Source organism: Macaca fascicularis, chromosome 3 (assembly GCF_037993035.2).
Source record: "Macaca fascicularis isolate 582-1 chromosome 3, T2T-MFA8v1.1".
Lineage (NCBI taxonomy): Eukaryota > Metazoa > Chordata > Mammalia > Primates > Cercopithecidae > Macaca > Macaca fascicularis.
Window position 1 is genome coordinate 176228759 of NC_088377.1, and position 20570 is coordinate 176249328.

Here is a 20570-nt window from a genome sequence, read left to right on the forward strand (position 1 = left end):
TGCTTTGATTAATCTCTTTCTTTCTTTCTCTCCTTCTTTCTTTTTCAGACAGGGTCTCACTCCGTTGCCCAGGCTGGAGTGCAGTGGCATGATCTCGGCTCACTGCAACCTCCACCTCCCAGTTTCAAGCGATTCTCCTGTCTCAGCGTCCCAAGTAGCTGGGATTACAGACATGACCACTGTGTCTGGAGTTGATTCCTTCCGGTAGGTTCGTGATCTGGCAAACTTCAAGAATGGAGCCGCACATCTTCGCAGTGAGTCTTACAGCTCTTAAAGATGGCACAGACCCAAAGAGTCAGCAGCAGCAAGATTTATTTTGAAGAGCAAAAGAACAAAGTTTCCACAGCATATAAGGGTACCCAAGTGGGTTGCCTCTGCAGGTTGGGACGGCCAGCTTTAATTCCCTTATTTTTCCCTGACCACTTCCTGCTGATTGGTCCATTTTACAGAGTGCTGATTGGTCCATTTTAAGGGATACTGTTGGTCCATTTTACGGAGCACTGATTGGTCCATTTTACAAACCTCTTGCTAGCCACAGAGCACTGATTGGTGCATTTTACCATCCTAGCTACAGAGTGCTGATTGGTGCATTTTACAATCCTCTTATAAGACAGAAAAGATCTCCAAGTCCCCACCCGACCCAGAAGTCCAGCTGGCTTCACCTCTCACCACCATGACTAGCTAATTTTTGTATTTTTAGTAGAGATGGGGTTTCATCATGTGGCCAGACTTCTTTCTTACTTTTTCTTCTTTCTCTCTCTCTTTCTTTCTTTCCTTTTCTTTCTTTTTTTCTTTCTTTCTTTCTCTCTTTCTCTCTTTCTCTCTTTCTCTTTCTTTCTTTCTCTCATTCTCTCCTTCTTTCTCTTCTTTCTTTTCTTTCTTTCTCCTTCCTGCCTGCCTGCCTGCCATTCTGCCTTCCTGCCCTCCTGCCTTCCTCCCTTCCCTTCCTTTACTCCCCTTCTTTTTCTTTCTCTTTTCTCTCTTCTTTACTCTTGCCTCATTCCTTCCCTCCCTCCCCCTACTCTTCTTTGCTTCCTTTCTCTCTCCCTCACTACTTTCCAACTTAGGGCTGTTTTGAATTTCTTGACTCATCATGAACAAACAAAAATGCCGATGATACTCTTACGTAAGAGAACTTTACACAAGGTTGCCATGTGTAATAATTCATTCACACAATCATCAATCTCACAAAAGCCTGGAAGGGATTTCCTGTTTGGATAGGGTAGGGAAGCTACTGTGGCCAGGCTCCAGCTCTTCCCACAGCAGGTAGCACCAGCCTTCTTAAGCAGGATGTGGCCAGGCACAGAAGCTCAGGCCTGTAATCCCAGCACTTTGGAAGGCCCAAGTGGGCGGATCACCTGAGGTCAGGAGTTTGAGACCAGTCTGTCTCTACTAAAAACACAAAAGTTAGACTGGTGTGATGATGGGCGCCTGTAATCCTAGCTACTCGGGAGGAGAGTTGCTTGAACCCGGGAGATGGGGGTAACAGTGAGCCGAGATTGTACCAATGCACTCCAGCCTGGGAGTAACAGCAAGACTCCGTCTCAAAAACAAACAAACAAAAAGCAGTGACTGGTGAAGCCAGCTGGACTTCCTGAGTCGAGTGGGGACTTGGAGAACATTTCTCCCTAGCTAGCAGATAGTAAATGCACCAATCAGCACTCTGTAAAAACGCACGAATCTTTCATCCCATCTCATCCCATCTTTCAGGCACTCTCTTGAATGGTTCCTAGTAGATACAAAACGGTTTTTTTCTCCAATGGGAAAATAGAACACAGAGAGCCATTCAGTTTGCTCCCAACACCCCTTTCCAGACACTCACTGGATTTACCCTGGCAAGTCCTGTAGAAATATGGGAAAATGAAAACAATAAACTCACACACCTTTTTAATATACGCACCCTGTTGTGACTACCCAGCAAGGCATATTCTTCTTCTGTGTAATGTCAACCTATATCTGCCTCCCCACTAAGTGGACAGGCACCTGCACCTTAGTCTTTCTAAGTCCCAACATTAACATTGCCCCAGGAAATCAGACCCTATCAGTGCCCTTCAAAACTCAAGTCCATCAGCTCAGAGCCATACAACTACTACCCCTACTTATAGGGTTAGGAACGGCTACTGCTACAGGAACTGGAATAGCCAGTTTATCTACTTCATTATCCTACTACCACACACTCTCAAAGGATTTCTCAGAATGTTTGCAAGAAATAACGAAATCTATCCTTACTCTACAATCCCAGACTATTTGGCAGCAGTGACTCTCCAAAACCGCCGAGACCTTGATCTCCTCACTGCTGAGAAAGGAGGGCTCTGCACCTTTTTAGGGGGAGAGTATTATTTTTACACTAACCAGTCAGGGATAGTACGAGATGCCACCCGACGTTTACAGGAAAAGGCTTCTGAAATCAGACAATGCCTTTCTAACTCTTATGCCAACCTCTGGAGTTGGGCAACATGGCTTCTCCCCTTTCTAGGCCCGTGACAGCCATCTTGCTATTACTCACCTTTGGGCCCTGTATTTTTAACCTCCTTGTAAATTTGTTTCCTCTAGGATTGAGACCATCAAGCTACAGATGGTCTTACAAATGGAACCCCAAGTGTGCTCGACTAACAACTTGTACCGAGGACCCTTGGACTGACCTGCTGGCCCTTTGACTGGCCTAAAGAGTTCCCCTCTGAAGGACACTACAACTGCAGGGCCTCTTGTTCACCTGTATCCAGCAAGAAGTGTCTAGAGTGGACATCACCCAATTCCCAACAGCAGTTAGGATGTCCTGTTTAGAGGGAGGATTGAGAGGTGAAGTCAGCTGGACTTCCTGGGGCGATTGGGGACTTGGAGAACTTTTCTGTCTAAAGGATTGTAAATGCATAAATCAGCACTCTGGAAAAATGTACAAATCAGAGCTGTGTCTACCTAAAGGATTGTAAATGCACCAAACACCACTCTGTATAATGCACCAATCAGTGCTCTGCAAAATGGACCGATCTGCAACGCATGGGCGGGGATAAATAATGGAATAAACAACCTCTTGGGTTCCCTTCCAGCTGTGGAAGTTTTGTTCATTCCCTCTTCCTAATAAATCTTGCTGCTGCTGACTGTTTGGGTCTGCACCACCTTTAACAGCTGTAACACTCGCCACGAAGCTCTGTGGCTTCATTCTTGAAGTCAGCGACACCACGAACCCACCAGAAGGGAGAAACTCCAGACACATCTGAAGGAACAAACTCCGTACACACCATCTTTAAGAGCTGTAACAATCACTGCGGAGGTCTGTGGCTTCATTCTTGAAGTCAGCGAGACCAAGAACCCACTAGAAGCAACCAACTCTGGACACAGCAGGACGTGAGACTTCTACCTGCTCACTCAGAATCATTTCTGCACCAACCATGGCCACCTTTGTGGAGCTCAGTACCAAAGCCAAGATGCCCATTGTGGGCCTGGGCACGTGGCAGGTAAATATGCAAATCTTTGCACAGCCTTCTTCCCTGGAGGGGCGTTTGGGTGTTTTCTCTGTCTGCATTCAGCCAGGAAAGCCTGGAGGTCGGGCAGGGGTTTGGAGAGGTGAGATTCAGTCCTGGAGCCAGGACTCCGGTTGTTTTCTTTTCTCAGAGCTGATTCAGGCTGCAAAGCTCCAAGGCTGGCTTTCCCAGCAGTGCTGAGAGCTTCTCTAGCAAGTAGCAAAGTTCAAGCAGCTGTTGGACTTAAAATTGTTTTCCAGGACAGTTTCTCTCTGTCTCTCTAGGACACTTAACTGGGCTCAACGTTTCCCCAGAGTCTTGGCTGTGGGTTTGTTGTGGGCTGGGTGGTTGCCGAGAGGATGCAGAGCCCCAAGTCCTTGGCACCCCTTTGCAGATCACGTTGTGGGACTTGGGCTAGCAGAATCCATATGAGCTGGGAGCTTGTTAGAAATGCAGAACTGGCCGGGTGTCGCGGCTCATGCCTGTAATCCCAGCACTTTGGGAGATCCAAACGGCAGAATTGCTTAAGCCCAGGAGTTGGAGACCAGCCTGGGCAACATAGCAAGACTCCATTTCTACAAAGAATCAATAAATTAACTGGGCATGGTGGCATGCAGCTGTAGTCCCAGCCACTTGGGAGGCTGAGGTGGAGACTGTTGAGTCTGAGAGGTCAAGGCTGCAGTGAGCAGTGATGGTGCCACTGACTCCAGTCTGGGCAACAGAGTGAGATCCTGTGTAAAAGAAAGAAAGAGAAAAAGTGCAGAGTCTCGGGCTCCACCCCAGACTCTCTAATGGGTATCGCCACTTTAACAAGATCCCCAGGTGGTTCCTGTACACACTGAAATCTGCAACGTGCTGGGGCTGCCGAGAGCCTGGCCTGGGAGTCATGAGCTCCACCTGGCTGTGTTAATGTCAGCTGGCAAAACATGGTAAGGCACATCCAGGACTCAGTGAGGCACGTTCCTGAGCCTCTCTTAGGCTAAGTTTGAAGTTGTTCCATCACCACCTCACTCTGCCTTCTTTGCCATTTTCATCCATGATGGCACTACCCTAACTAGCAACCAGAAGCAGTCTTTGGAATTCCTCTTCTCTCCTATCCCTCATGGCTAATGCCTATTCTGAGTCTTCTGCCTCTGGCTCTTTCCTCTGTGCCCCCTGGTTATTCCCCTCTCCTGTGCTGAACTGGAGGGCAGGACACTCTGTTACCGCACTGGGTCATTCTCAGGATACATTCTTTGTCTATCTGGGCAAAGAGATCACTTCCAGTTTGATTCATGCACAGCGTCTCTTGTTGAATAGCAATATTTGACCAAAATCAGAGCTTCAATCCTATATAAACAGACCAAATAATCACTTCCAGAACTCCAGGGAATCTGCTCACCCTGGGTAAGTTTACCAGACAGTTTCAGAATTTTGGAATTGAATGTAAGAATTATGAAGGGAGCCATCTTCGACATGTGGGGATGATAGATAAAGGATTATGAACTTAGCGGCGGAAGTGAAGGATGGTGTAGCATAGCGGTTGGGGGTACAGGGGTGTTTCTGGATGCCTGGTGGCAGCCGTTTCTTGTCCAGGTGGTAGGGCAGCTGTGCATCTATGTTTTATGTTCTTTTCAATGCTTCTTATATCCCAACAGAAGACGTTTAAAAGACTGTTTTGTGAGAGATCAAGTTTTAAGTGCTTTTTGCCCCCATCATTGGCATGGCTAGTTTAGAACAAAATGTGATAATTCTATTTCCTTTCTTTTCTTTCATTCCTTTCTTTCTCTCCCTCTCTCTCGTTCTCCCTCCCTCCCTCTTTCTTCTTATAGGAATGGAAAACAAACTCTATTCCTATAAGGTTTTCTATTTCTCCTTTTTTTTCTGAAAGGATCCTTGTATAATGAACGGCCTCTACAGAGCCTTACTGTGTGTCAGGTGATGTGCTTAACTTAACATTCATTGCAGCATGTCATCACCACAAAGGCCTCATGAGGCTGGTACTATTTTTTTTTTTCCATTTTGCAGACAAGGTTGAGAGAGATTGAATCACCTGCTTAGGCCCACACACCCAGTAAGTGTTGGAATCTGGATTGATGCTGTAATGACCATTATCCAGATCCTTATCACCATTTGGGGATATTGTCTGAAAATTCCTCTGGGTTATTTAGAGTCAAGCTTTCATCTGGGTCTTCAGAAAGTTGCAGTGGAGCCATCTGCACTCCCCAACACACCTGAAGACATTTCAGGACTAACCTGGATGAAAGGGAACTGACTTTAACTAGGACAGGACATAAGGAGATAATCATAAAATTAACTCACTTTCCTTCTCTTCTTTTGAAAACTTTTCTAAAGTTTGCCAGATATTCCCTGGCCCAGGAGACCCCAGTGAGGCCTTGGTTTGGAGAAACTGGGCCATGTGGGGCAGCCTGTTGAAGGTGATCTGGGGATAAGATACTATGTTGGTTGCTCACTGTGGTGTAATTCCAGCTACTTGGAATTTGGGTGGATTGTTTGAACCTGGGAGTGTGAGGCCAGCCTGGGCAACATGGCAAGGCCCCATCGCTTAAAAATAAAAAATAACACGTGTGTGATGGGCTTTTCTTTTGCCTTTCAGTCTCCTCTCGGCAAAGTGAAAGAAGCTGTGAAGGTGGCCATTGATGCAGGGTATCGCCACATTGACTGTGCCTATGTCTATCAGAATGAACATGAGGTGGGGGAAGCCATCCAAGAGAAGATCCAAGAGCAGGCTGTGAAGCGGGAGGACCTGTTCATCGTCAGCAAGGTGCACATGGCGCATTGGGTGCGAGGCCTTCACTTGAAGGCAGGCAGAAGTATCTGGGTCGGGTTGGCAGCGAGAACTCTGTCAGCCTTTTCTACATGTAGCCCTTTTCATCCCTGCCTTGATAACATCCGTGGATACAATTCTATCCATACTCCAAGCCGCTATTGATATTTGAACATGTCGTTGCTGCGCCACCTGCCTGCGGGTTGGTTTTCCCACAGTGGGCTTGTCTCCATGGAGCCCTGCACTGCCCTGGGCCTCCCTGTTCCCCATCAGAGGGATCCACCATCTGCCCAGAGGCAGTCAGAGGCCAAGGGTGCAGGCAGGGCTTGATGTGTGGCCTCCCTGTCAGCACTGTGGTCTCCCTGTCAGCACTGTGGTCTCAGCGACTGTGACCCTGAGGTTCTCAGCCAGGGGGCATTTTGGAAAACAATAGGAGCATTTTTCTATTGTCACATATGGTTTTCTTTATTCAGTCTAGTAAAAGGTGAGGTACACAATGTTATAAAAAAAGAAGAGGATGTTGGGTGTGAGGGGGTTGAGAATCACTGGATTTACATTATACACAACTTGCAGGAAAAATCACTGTTTCTAGGTACTTGGATATTGCACACATCTGGTGGGACAAATAGACCCCACTGTGTAGCAGCCAAGTGTGGATAAAGCCCTTATAAAGTTATCATTTGGGGCCTGAAAGGCTTGATAAGGGACCTATCAGATAGGTCAGATAAAGGACCATCTTTTCCCGAAGGCCTAGGAATGCTTGACATTTAAAAGCTACACAAAAGTCCTGCTCTCAGAGAGCCCACAGCTGACAAAGAGACTGAGACAGGTAAACACATTTCAAATCTGTGGCCACATTTACTTAAATGATCTGAGAGACATATAGAGTACTAGGAGAGTTGAAAAAGTAAATTGCTTTTAACACTTAAGACATGTCATTGACGTGCTGAGCCCTGGTGGTCTTCCACACTGTGTCGTGGATCTTAATCAGCTTTGTTATAAATGGCCTGTGCCACGTTAGATCAAGGTGCAAATGTAAGAGGAGAGACAATAAGTATAATGTGACCCTTCCTTTTCCCTGTATTAATAGCTCATTGCTACCCTCTTGCAGTTGTGGCCCACTTTCTTTGAGGGACCCCTTGTGAGGAAAGCCTTTGAGAAGACCCTCAAGGACCTGAAGCTGAGCTATCTGGACGTCTATCTTATTCACTGGCCACAGGGATTCAAGGTTTGAGCAACTCCCTTTCTCAGCCTCTAGTTTCTGAGCAGGTGTCAGAAAATACTAGCTGCACTAGGACTGGGGGGTGGTATGGACTGGAGCAGGAGACCTTGCAGTTCATAATTGGGAGTGTCAGGTGGTCAGGAAGAGACCTTGGAGCAGAAAGACGCTGGCGTGGAAGGGAGGCTGAGGCCATGTGTGCTGCTGAGGTGGCCACATGCCTGCGTTTTCTTGTAGTTACGTCTGAGAGAAGCCATGATTTCTGGCAGCCCAGACAAGTTGCAACTGCCATATCACCTTTGTCTTATTTCCATGCCCTGGGACTGCCCTCCCAAGAAATCCCTTCGGTTACTCTGGCTTAACTATAATCCAGGGCTTAATGATTTTATTAAGCAAAGTACACCCCAGGAGTGGCATCTTGGAGAAAAGCCCAAGTACGGTGATGCTTGAAGGAAGCCAGTTGTCATCGTGGCTCCCATTGCCTGGGGCTCTGCTCTAGCTGCTCCTGAGGGGTGGGAGAGATAAATTTCCAGCTCTCTCCCCTCCTGACCAGCAGGAGTGCTGATGGCCTGCCATCCCTTATTCCATGTCTGTTCTAGAGGCTGCAAGGATAGAAGCTGGCCAATATCTTCCCCAGTAAACCACACCCTGGAGATCTAATCCTTATCCAGTGATGTTGTTGTGAAAGTTTGCCCTTGGGCGTACACAGGATCTAGGTGTATGAGGTGAATGTCCATGGTGATAAAGGTGGCTTCTGGAATGTACTAACAGCAGATCTTAACGTCAATCCAGTGGTTTCTAAAATAGAAGAATTAATATGCTACAGTAGATATAGAGATTTTATTTAAACTCACATTGTTGTAGTATGTACTGCAGAGTCTGAAAAATTGGTATGCCCATGTGGTATTTAGCAAGAGTCAGGACTCCGAAACCTTGTTTAACAGAACCAAGTGTCGTGATGCAGATTCCAGTAAACTTTTCATTCTGTATTTACAGTCTGGGGATGACTTTTACCCCAAAGATGATAAAGGTAATGTCATCGGTGGAAAAGCAACGTTCTTGGATGCCTGGGAGGTAGGTTCCAGCTTCCTCTATGTGTGCTGGGAGAGAAATTCTCAGTTATCCATGAGACTTCCCATTGATATGAAAGAGGCCATGTGCCTGATGCTTTCTAATTTCATCATTGTGATTCTCTAGCTCTTCTAATATCTTCCTCATCACCTTTGGCTTTTGGGTGCATCTGATACTATTTAGATTTCAAGTCTAGAACTGAGTCTTCAAATAAGACTGGAAATACGATGTACCCCACTTTGAGGAATACACATGCTGTTCTCAAACCAGGGGAGCCATTTGGAACAGCGGGTTTGGGCCTGGTTTGCTCATAGCAGCTGAGTAACCTAGGGTCAGTTTTGTAACTCTTGTAGGGCTCAGTTTTCTCTCTTTTTTTTTTCCTTTAAAGTCTTATAATACAAAGTAGTAATGTATATCTTCAAGGGTGTGATAAAGATTAAGATGGTTTACATGCCAGGAACATTAGTCATAAAGCCCATTTAAATCATTTAACCCTATGAGACAGGGTTAACATCCCCATTTATAAATAATGTCAATAATGATATTTGAAGCCTAGATTGTTTGGTGACTTGCCCAGGTCATGTCACAATGTGTGTGGTAGAGCTGGGATTGGACCCAGACTCATCTGAATCACAAGTCCAACCACCAAAGCCGTCGGCATGGTGCTTGGCAGGCAGTGAACACACATCCAGAAATCAGGGAACCTTGTAATTCCAGCAGTTTGGGAAGCCGAGGAGGGCGAATCACGAGGTCAGAAGTTCGAGACCAGTGTTGCAGCAGAGTGAAACCCTGTCTCTATGAAAAATTCAAAAAATTAGCCAGGTGTGGTGGTGTGTGCCTGGAATCTCAGCTACTTGGATGGCTGAAGCAAGAGAATTGTGTGAACCTGGGAGGCGGAGGTTGCATTGAGCTGAGATTACACCATTGCACTCCAACCCGGGTGTCAGTGCAAGATACCTGCTTCTCAGATCAAATCATGACCTGTTTCACATCCTTCATATTCAAAATGAATTAAGGGATGAATGTTTTCTCTGGTCATTTTTTATTATACCATTATGTCCTTTTGCAAATGCTAGTAGAGAACGAAGTGGAGGAATAAGTTATAAATAAACAGTGGCATATGACTCCAAGAGTTAACCATGTTATCTTGGTAGCTGTCTGTCTAAGGATGTATGCAGTTGTGAGCTTCTATTGTGTTTTACAAGGAAAATATATTAAGCCTCACCTTTCTGAAATGCTTAGAATTGACATGATTCAATTAAATGTAGCTTTTTCTGTGTATTGTTTGTTCAAAGGCGTTAATCCACAAGCACAGCGTTAATCCACAAGCACAGTCTTACTCTGTCACCCAGGCTAGAGTGCAGTAGCATGATCTTGACTCACGGCAACCTCCCTTTACCGAATAAAAGGCATTCTCCTGCTTCAGCCTCCTGAGTAGCTGGGACTACATGTGCGTGCCACCACACCCAGCTATTTTTTGTATTTTTAGTAGAGATGAGGTTTCACCATGTTGGCCAGGCTGGTCTCGAACTCCTGACCCCAAAGGATCCACCTGTCTTGGCCTCCCAAAGTTCTGGGATTACAGGCATGAGCCACCGTACCCAGTCATTTGTAATGCATTTGATCAGTTTTTCTGTCTTAGCTCCTATGATGATATTAAGTATGGCAAGTATGCCAATGTAGCCTGCGTCTCACAGTGCTATGTTTCCTGAATGAATACAAGGATGACTACTAAATACAACATTTGAAAGGCATGAAAAGATATTAGTGATCAAGGTCAGAGGCTCTGATTTGAAACAAGCAGGCTTGAATATGAAAGCATTGGATGTTTATGTAGACCCACCACCAGTTGAGTAGAAACCTCATTGACCACCCTGAAGCAGAGGAGAGGAAAAAGTATAAAGAAGTCAAGTTCCAATACAGGCAAGCTAACCTGACCTATGATGCACAAAAGCTTTTAAATTATCTAATTGCTCAATCGGAAGTTTTCAGGAAACTTATGATTTCATAGCTTTTAAACTCTACTGCCCAACTGAATAACTTCATCTACGTTAGTGGTTCTCAATGTTGGCTATGCATTAGAATCACCTGAAGAGTTTAAAAATCCTAAAGTCTAGGCTACAACTTGAAGGGGGTGGCCTGCCCCTCCACGCCTGTGGGTGTATCTCATCAGGTGGGACGAGAGACTGAGAAAAGAAATAAGACACAGAGACAAAGTATAGAGAAACAACAGTGGGCCCAGGAGACCGGCACTCAGCATACCAAGGACCTGCACCGGCACCGCTCTCTGAGTTCCCTCAGTTTTTATTGATTATTATTTCCGTTATCTCAGCAAGAAGAACACGGTAGGAGAGCTACCGCATGATAATAGGGAGAAGGTCATCAGGAAAACATGTGAGCAAAAGAATCTGTGTCATAATTAAGTTCAAAGGGAGGTACTATGCCTGGATGTGCATGTAGGTTAGATTTATGTTTCTCTCCACCCAAACATCTCAGTGGAGTAAAGAATAACAAAGCAGCATTGCTGCCAACATGTCTCACCTCCCGCCATCGGGCAGTTTTTCTCCTGTCTCAGAATTGAACAGATATACAATCGGGTTTTATACCGAGATATTCAGTTCCCAGGGGCAGGCAGGAGACAGTGGCCTTCCTCTATCTCAACTGCAAGAGGCTTTCCTCTTTTACTAATCCACCTCAGCACAGACCCTTTACGGGTGACGGACTGGGGGATGGTCAGGTCTTTCTCATCCCACGAGGCCATGTTTCAGACTATCACATGGGGAGAAACGTTGGACAATACCCGGCTTTCCAAGGCAGAGGTCCCTGTGGCTTTTCACAGTGCGTTGCGTCTCTGGTTTATTGAGACTAGAGAATGGCGATGATTTTTACCAAGCATACTGCTTGTAAACATTTTGTTAACAAGGCACTTCCTGCACAGCCCTAGATCCCTTAAACCTTGATTCCATACAACACATGTTTCTGTGAGCACAAGGTTGGGGCAAAGTGACTGGGGCAAAGTTACACATTAACAACATCTCAGCAAAACAATTTTTCAAGGTATAGGTCAAAATGGGATTTCTTATGTCTTCCCTTTCTACACAGACACAGGAACAGTCTGATGTTTCTTTCTTTTCCCTACACAACTCACACAAAATCAGTAAGAAACTCTGGGGGAAGAAAGCCAGGAATAGGTAAATTTTATTTATTTATTTATTTATTCATTTATTTATTTAATTAATTTATTTTTTTTGAGATGGAGTCTCGCTCTGTCGCCCAGGCTGGAGTGCAGTGGCCGGATCTCAGCTCACTGCAAGCTCCGCCTCCCGGGTTCCCGCCATTCTCCTGCCTCAGCCTCCCCAGTAGCTGGGATTATAGGCGCCCACCACCTCGCCCGGCTAGTTTTCTGTATTTTTTAGTAGAGATGGGGTTTCACCATGTTAGCCAAGATGGTCTCGATCTCCTGACCTCATGATCCGCCCGTCTCAGCCTCCCAAAGTGCTGGAATTACAGGCTTGAGCCACCGCACCCGGCCAATTTTTTTTTTTTTTTTTTTTTTAACTTAGAGAGTCTTGCTCTGTTGCCCAGGTTAGAGTACAATGGTATGATCATAGCACAGAGCAGCCTTGGAATCCTGGGCTCAAGCAATCCTCCCAACTATCTGTGATCATAGGCACTTGTCACCATATCCAGCTAATTTTTAAAAATTGTTTTTTTGGTAGAGACAGAGTCTTGCTATGTTGCCTGGGATGGTCTCAAACACCTGGCCTTAAGGAATCCTCCTGTCTCAGTCTCCCAAAGTGCTGAGATTACAGTCATGAGCCACTGCATCCACCAGTATTTTTTAAAGCTCCCTGGTGATTCCAAATTGCAGCCAAAGTTGAGAAGGGCTGGATAAAATGTTCCCTGAACATGTCATGCTCATCCCTGCCTCTGGGCTTTGCTCCTGCCTTCCTGTCTCATATGCTCATATTTTTCCCCTTTTCTCTCTCTCTCTCTTTTTTTTTTTTCTTTTTTGAGGACCAGTTTAAACTCTACCTGGAGGTCTGCCCTGACGGCTGCAGGCTGTGTGAATCTCTTCCTTCTCTGCCCTTTCTGACTCTGTCTATGCCACGGTCATATTATCTGAGGCAGCCTCAGGGTCATGGTTGATGGCTCCACAGAAGGGAACCCTAGCACTTTAACTGGACTATAAGAATCCCAGAAGAAGGAAGCACATTGTATACTTTTACATCCTGACAACTTCTGGGCAGGATCTAGAACACGTAATAGATGGCTAATAAATACATGTTGCATTGGAGGCTGCTGCTAACATATATGATATCTTTGGGCAAGTTTGGAAAATGCCCAATATAGGCTAAAAATTATACAAAGATTCCCTTCCTTGGGGGTCCCTGTAGTTTCTGTACCGGGAAGCATGGCTGGATATGCAGACGGTGGGTCAGGTTTTAGCCCCACACAACTCCTTGGCCGAGTGACCCTCCCAGGGCGTAATCTGAATGCATGACCTTCCTGCAAACTAAAGCAAGTTTGGTGTGGGAGACAGTGACTCAGGACCCACAGTGAGGCTTCTCCACATGCTGCAGCCTCTTCCTGACTAACACAGCTTGCCCAGGTTTGGGTGTACAATGCACACACACAACAGTAGCTCCCTGCTATCATTTGGATTCATTAAAAATAAAATCATCTCATAAACTTGCAAATGTTGATTTTTATTTATTTTTTGTTTTTTGTATTACAAAACTTTCATATTTCCCCTGTGTAGAGAAGTATAATTTTGTATGTGTTTCTTTACGTGTAAGCTACGAGTGGCAAGAAAATAAAATCTTTACCTGTTACTCCTAGTTTTTCTTCGGCTGGGGAGGGGCAGTAGGACTGGAACCAATCACTGATGGGAACCCAGGCCCTGGACTGAAACTTCCTGTGAATGCCTCGGCTAACCCTGTTGTGGTGGATTCTTTAGCAATTTCTGCCCCAGGGAGGACTAAGGCAAGCCAGGGTCCCTGTAGTCCCTCTGGGGCTGCCCAAAAGGTCTTCCTTTCTATGACAGGCCATGGAGGAGCTGGTGGATGAGGGGCTGGTGAAAGCCCTTGGCATCTCCAATTTCAACCACTTCCAGATTGAGAAGCTCTTGAACAAACCTGGATTGAAATATAAACCAGTGACTAACCAGGTAAATTCTCTTTAGTATAAGGTAAGGGTCTTGCCCTATTACTTCTTAAACATTGGGAGGAACGTTCAATGCTATGCCCTGAGTCTCACCTCAGGGGTCAGTGATCAGGACACTTGTGGGAGGTGTGAGGCTGAGCTCATGGATTTTTTAGCAAGAATCTCAGTAGGTAGGTGTTTGGCCTTTGCTTGGTGGTCTTTGGGTGTCTGTGTAGAACTCCCTATGACCAACTCTAAAAGCCAGCCAGCTTTCCCCATGATGAGGATTGTTTGCTGTTGTAGGTTGAGTGTCACCCATACCTCACGCAGGAGAAACTGATCCAGTACTGCCACTCCAAGGGCATCACCATTACGGCCTACAGCCCCCTGGGCTCTCCGGATAGACCTTGGTGAGGCTTCCAAGCAGTGGATCCTTCTCTTGATAATCTTAAAAACATTATTTTATGTTTGGTAAATATTGGTATGAGACCATAAGTCACTGGAAAGAAAAACGTGTGTAAGGTAATGCGTTTGCTACAACCAAATGGGATGACTGTGGGAACAAATGGGAATTAAACAACAACAAAACAACAACAACAACAAGGGCGACATGCTTGACCCTCTGGTAATATTTCCAGTTCAACCACCCAAGAGTGAACCAGTCTTTGCAAAATGCTGAGACTTCAGAGCCCAGGGGAAGGACCCAAGCTTCCAGGTCCTCCTGCCTATCTCCCAGATGGAGAGGCTCTGATGATCAGTCTTGAGACCCTCATTGAAGTGGTGTCCATCTGTACATGGTAGCCATGGTGATTGTTCACATCAGCATCTTTCTGCCTCTAGGGCCAAGCCAGAGGACCCTTCCCTGCTGGAGGATCCCAAGATTAAGGAGATTGCTGCAAAGCACAAAAAAACTGCAGCCCAGGTGCCATATTTTTATTTTTCTTGTTATCCAACAACTCCTTCTTCCAGTCTCATGTTTCATTTCTTGTGTTCTCCTCAACTAACTCCTTAAAGGGGAAGAACACAGGAGCTGAAGCCATCTATAGTGTTTCCTTCGAAGTCTGTTGGAACCTCCAGGAAACACAAGAGCTGTCACTGAAACAAAGATAGCCTCTGCCTCACAGCTTCCTGTTAATCCCTACAGCCAAGTCGCAAAGCGTGGCTTTGAAGTCTAGGGATATGGGTGCAGATGCCAACTCCACCTCTGATCAGCCTTATGACCCAAACTGCTTTCTTTATTCCTAAAAAATAAAGATCACAGGGTTGTCCCTAAGGTGAAGGGAGAGAATGAAGCGAGGGGCTGGCACAAGTCTATAGCTGTCAAGGGCTCAATCAGTATCAGCGATTGTACCTGAAGCCACAGTGAGCTGCAGAGATGTTTTATTTTTCCTTTCCATAAAAGGAGGGGTCCGTGTAGCTGAGTGGAAACATGATGTCCCCTTTCCGCACAGGTTCTCATCCGTTTCCATATCCAGAGGAATGTGATTGTGATCCCCAAGTCTGTGACACCGACACGCATTGTTGAGAACATTCAGGTAAGTTCCCGGCTGGTTGGCCCTGGTATTCCTCAGTGGAGTGGGGGGACAGGCAGACCCTCTCACCAGGATTCTCACCTCATCCCTGCACTGTCTTTGGCTCCCTCCCTTCCCACCACCCTATCATTTTCCAGCCCAGGGATCTAGGCTCTGTAGAGCTGAGATTAATGACTCATGGGCTAAAGACATGCTGGGGCAGTCCTGGTGAAGCCCTGTCAGGTCTGAGCACAGCTGTGCCTCACAGCACCGAGAAGACCCTTAGTTGCCCCTGAGCAGCTAGGCCCTGGGCCGCACACAACAGCAGACGGTCCTGGCCTCCCTGCTCACCTCCCAGCAGCAGAGGAGGTGTGAACTGTCCTTGGTGAACTGTCCTCTTGAAGGGCACATCATGGAGCACAGGGCCTGTGCACACCTGGGGCTTAGTGCCTGTGAGCCTCGTCTCCCTCTCCCTGGAACACTGAGCACTACTAATACTGTGGTTTTTGTGTAGGACTTAATTTAGAGAAAGATTTGTATCCTGTGGACATAATGGGAAAAAACTCATGTGGCCAGTTTGTGCTGTTAGAACTCCCTGCTAGAATGGCTGACAGCCTCCAGTCACAGCAGTAACGGCCTTACTGATGATGTACTGGAACTCCTATCTTTCCAGGTCTTTGACTTTAAATTGAGTGATGAGGAGATGGCAACCATCCTCAGCTTCAACAGAAACTGGAGGGCCTATATCGTGTGGCCGTAAGTGGCATGGAGTTAACTAGGAGCATTGCCAGGAGTTTTTCTAAACTGGTAGAGGGTTAGTTGGAAGGATTGGAAGGCTGCTGGGACTACTTGTGTCTTCAAATACAATTTTGGGGCAGTTCTGAAAGTTAAAATTGGGGTACCTGGGAATCACTGTGATGGACACATCTCTAATTGCTGCTCATTGTCTGAACTTCTGGATGTAGAGCTAGAATTGTAACAGAAGGTGTGTTGTCAATAGGCAGGAGGCGAGCATTCATTTATTCATGCATCCAATAAATATCTAGTGGTCCTCTATGTGCCAGGCATTTTCTAGATGCTTGGGTTATCATACTATACAAAGCTACTGTCTCCATGTGCTTAGGGAGGGAGGGAAGAAGACAGAACAGAAATAAATCAACTCAAAATACATGTGTCAGACAATAACAAATGCTAGACAGAAAAATAAAGTAGGGCAAAGTGGATAGGAAGTGGTGGGTGGTAGTGGGACAGATCCTTTATACGGGGTGGGTCAAGGGAGGCTTTGCTGTGAGGAATATGCCATATGCATATTTGGGGGAAGAGCATTCTTGGCATTGATAACAGCAGGTGCCAAGGCCCTGAGGTGGGATTGTGTTTAGAGCATTCAAGCAAGAAGGCCAGGGAGGCCGGATTAAATAATCTCCAAATGCCTCTTAAAGGAGGTGGTGGTAACTTTACTTTAAATCTCAGATATGTGGTTGAAAGAAAGTTTTAACTCTGGCTAGGTGGGAATCCTAAATCATCTCTTTACAATCAATACTTTCTGATTAATGTATCTAATGAAATATATCAAAGAGAGTTGTCTGGCATTTATTACTGCGAGGTCTGCAATTAAATGACAATTTGAATTTCTTCTAATGTTTCTATAGCCAAAATGATTTTTCAGCTTTTAAAAATGGTTTCAGTATCCAAGCGTAGCTTTCATGCCATGATATTCCATATCTATCCTGCCCACCCTTAGTATCACAGCAGCCTTTCCTCATCTTACAATGGCTTACTTTTATCAGTGCTTAACAAAGTAGCAGCTGCTTAGTGTAAAAAGGCAGGTTGAACATAAAATGGGACTCTCCCTCAAACTAAACCGCTTACCTTCCTATGAGCATTATTTCCAGTGAAGGCAATGGGTTGGTGGGCTCAGGAGTAAGTCCACCTGGCCTCAAATCCAACTCTCACACTAGTTTCTTAGCTGTGTGACATTGGGTAAATTTCCTACTTTTTCTAAGTTGGTTTCTTTACCTATAAAGTGGATGATAATACTCATCGCATCAAACATCCATTGAACCTTAGCTTAGAATGTGCCAGGGTCCTGAGCCCTTTGCCGGTGCTATTATCTCATTTAATACTCATAATAATCCCCAAGCTGTCAATTGTGCTGGTGTTTCCTACCTCATGATGTTGTGACAGTGGATTGGGACAAGACTTGTCAGTTGCCTCACCTGACACCAGGCTTACCATGAGTTGTCATTCCGAGTTGTTTCCCGTACCCTGTTCACTGTCTGTCCTCCTTCCTAGCAAAGCCCTCATATCGAATTGAGGGAAGGTCAAGGTGTGAGCACCCTTCTTGTGTTCTTGCAGGGAGGTGGCTGAGAGAGCACAAATACCATAGAGTCCACCAAGAAGAATACCTCCTGAACCAGAGCTGTTGCTTTGATGGAACAGAGTTTCTCCGTTTTTTTGTTTCTGCAGATCCTCTCATTTGGAGGACTATCCCTTCGATGCAGAATATTGAGGTTGAATCTCTTTTGACATTACACAGGGGATTCTCTTTCTTCGCTGAAGCGTGACTATCTCCATCAAGCCCTATTTTAGCCAAGCTTATCTGAGATCACAGTGAACTTTGTCCTGTTGTAGGTGAGAATCGAGGTGCTGTTTTAGACATGTATTTCTGTATGTTCAACTAGGATCAGAATATCACAGAACAGCATGGCTTGAATAAGCAAATGACAATTTTTTCCACTTACCTGATCTGATCAAATGTTTTTTAAGCACCAGAAACTCTGCCAACACTGAGTATGTAAAGATCAATAATAAAAAATAATTATTGTAACCAAGATGTATTGAGAGTGGACTGTGCTCCCAGACAACTTGAAGTGTTTTCCTGTGGGTGAAGTCGTTGAATCCTCAAAATAATCCCTTTGGGGTAGGTACTCTTAACATCTTATTGTTCACATTTGCTGGAAGAGGAAATCAAACTATGCAGGAGGGAGGAGGAACTTGCTCAAGGCCACCCAGAGCTTTTGCCCTTGCTATTCTCATTGCCTGTGATGTTCTGCCCTCAGATATTAGAATAATTCTCTGACTTGTATTTTTAATTTCCTTGCCGACTTATCATCTTCTCAAAGAGGGCTTTCTCCTCACCCTATTTAAAATTAATCCATCTCCTCTGATATTTCCTCTTGCCCTTCTGTGTTTTCTTCTTCTCCTTTGCATTTATCAATACATTATGTATATTTTATGTTTGCTGTTTGCTTGCTTACCCTGTTTCTACCCACTAGAATGTAAGTTCTATGGGAGAAGAGATTATCAACAATATCTGTTGAATAAATGGATAGATTGGATGGATGGAACAATGGATGGATGAATGGATGGATGGAGGGAGGGAGGCATGGATGGATAGATGGAAACATGGAAGGAAGGATGGAAGGAAGGATAGATGGAAGGATGATAGGAAGGAAGGATGGGTAGAAGGATACATGGATTGGGGATAGATGAATGATGGATGGATGGATGAAATGATTGATGGATAGAAGGGTGGTTGGAATGATGGATAGATGGACGGAGGGAGGCATGGATAAATGGATAGAAGCAGGGAAGGATAGATGGATGGATGATGGATGGATAGATGGATGGATGATGGAGGGAGGGAAGGATGGATAGATTGAAGGATAGTTGGAAGGATGGATGGATGGATGGGAAGTGTTTTTACTCCAATTTTGCTTTTTAACTCCAATTTCAGATTTTTAAAAAACTGAAGCTAGATTTCTTATTTGTTACAACCCATAATGCCTACTCACATAATCTGAAGTAATTTCATGAATTCTACAGCTAGTCATACATTGCAGAGACTGTACAACATCCTCGAACTGGAACTGAGAATAATTTTGGAGTCAGGGATGATATGTGGAGAATGTCAATCTTTAATTAATGATTGAAGTTATACATCTGTTCTCATTCAAGTCTAATAGTGAGAGGCAAAATAGGAATTGAGGCACCACTAATATTCTCTCCTTTCAATTCTGTGTGTTCTACTCTGTGCTAGAAAATGGTGCATTGCCCTTATTAGCAATTCCTTCCTATGTGTGAGTTGAACATGGCTTGCATATAGTCCCAGGATCTGCTTTCTACTAGGACACAGCATTCAGAAGACCTGAGAAGCAGTGGGCAGATAATGGCCATGGTACTATTATCCATTAACCAAGGGATGCTGACAGCTCAAGTGAAAAGCAGGGGTAAAGGCAGCCTATATTTCGGACTCTTGGGGCATATTTAAAGGTTGTCCTTATTGGAAAAACTATACCCTAGTGCTTCAACCTTGGGATAATCCTGAAGACTAAAAACAGATAATGGCTCCTCTATATTTACTGATAAGCAAAATTCATAGCCTTGCTTTCTTCCTGTGAATAGCAATATTCTCATTATTCTAGTTTTTATTTCTCCATTAGTGTCTGTATTAGTTTTCCTAGCGAGAGACAGGACAAGTTGGATTTCCTAGGCCGACTAAGAATTCCTAAGCCTAGCTGGGGAAGGTGACCACACCCACCTTTAAACACAGTGCTTGTAACTCAGCTCAAACCCCACCAATCAGGTAGTAAAGAGGGCTCACTAAAATACAAATTGGGCTAAAATCAGGAGGTAAAGAAGTAGTCAAATCATATATCTCCTGAGAGCACAGGGGGAGGGAAAATGATTGGGATATAAACCCAGGCATTCAAGCAGGGAACGGCAACCCCCTTTGGGTCCCTTCCCATTGTATGGGAGCTCTGTTTTCACTCTATCAAATCTTGCACCTGCACACTCTTCTGGTCCGTGTTTGTTCTGGCTTGAGCTGAGCTTTCGGTCGCCACCCACCACTGCTGAACAATGCTGTCGCAGACCCACCGTTGACTTCCACCTCTCTGGATCCAGCAGGGTGTCTGCTGCATTTGTAATGCAGTGAGGTGCCTATTGCTGCTCCCGTTCAGGCTAGAGGCTCACCATTGTTCCTGTGCAGCTAAGTGCCTGGGTTCATCCTAATTGAGCTAAACACTAGTCACTGGTTTCCACAGTTCTCTTCCATGACCCACAGCTTCTAATAGAGCTATAACACTCACTGCATGGTCCAAGGTTCCATTCCTTGGAATCCATGAGGCCTAGAACCCCAGGTCAGAGAACAAAAGGCTTGCTGCCATCTTGGGAGTGGTTGCCACCATCTTGGGAGTGGCCTGTCACCATCTTGGGAGCTCTGAGAACAAAGACCCACCTGTAACATTTGGTGGCGTGTACAGGGATTCTCTAAAGCAGTAAGTAATATCAGACCACTTTTGCTTGCTATTCTGTCCTATCCTTCCTTAGAATTGGAGGAAAATAACTGGGATCTGTTGGCCAGTTAAAAATGATTAGCATGGCCATTGGACTAA

The 20570-nt window shown here is 45.2% G+C and overlaps 1 protein-coding gene across 4 annotated transcripts; it reads left to right on the top strand.

Annotated features, from left to right (window-relative positions):
• Nucleotides 1-3343: 3343 nt before the first annotated feature.
• On the top strand, nucleotides 3344-18005 carry LOC102122997 (aldo-keto reductase family 1 member B10). Of its 4 annotated transcripts, none has more exons than XM_045388331.3 (10): nucleotides 3344-3455; nucleotides 6058-6225; nucleotides 7340-7456; nucleotides 8444-8521; nucleotides 13566-13688; nucleotides 13967-14073; nucleotides 14504-14585; nucleotides 15115-15198; nucleotides 15848-15930; nucleotides 17530-18005. In XM_045388331.3, the coding sequence occupies exons 1-10, from the start codon at nucleotides 3390-3392 to the stop codon at nucleotides 17558-17560; spliced, it is 939 nt and encodes a 312-aa protein (XP_045244266.2). In that variant the 5' UTR covers nucleotides 3344-3389; the 3' UTR covers nucleotides 17561-18005. The 4 variants fall into 4 exon arrangements, 3 of the variants coding, with proteins under 3 accessions (XP_045244266.2, XP_005550882.3, XP_065398653.1); XM_005550825.5 differs by having other exon boundaries at nucleotides 17641-18005; XR_012432876.1 differs by lacking the exons at nucleotides 13967-14073; nucleotides 17530-18005 and having other exon boundaries at nucleotides 15848-15901.
• The last annotated feature ends 2565 nt before the right edge of the window (nucleotides 18006-20570 follow it).

Coding starts and splice junctions, on each gene's coding strand:
- LOC102122997 (XM_005550825.5), top strand. CDS start 3,390: ATGGCCACCTTTGTGGAGCTCAGTACCAAAGCCAAGATGCCCATTGTG. Junction 6,226..7,339: donor ACCTGTTCATCGTCAGCAAG/GTGCACATGGCG, acceptor ACCCTCTTGCAG/TTGTGGCCCACTTTCTTTGA. Junction 7,457..8,443: donor ACTGGCCACAGGGATTCAAG/GTTTGAGCAACT, acceptor CTGTATTTACAG/TCTGGGGATGACTTTTACCC.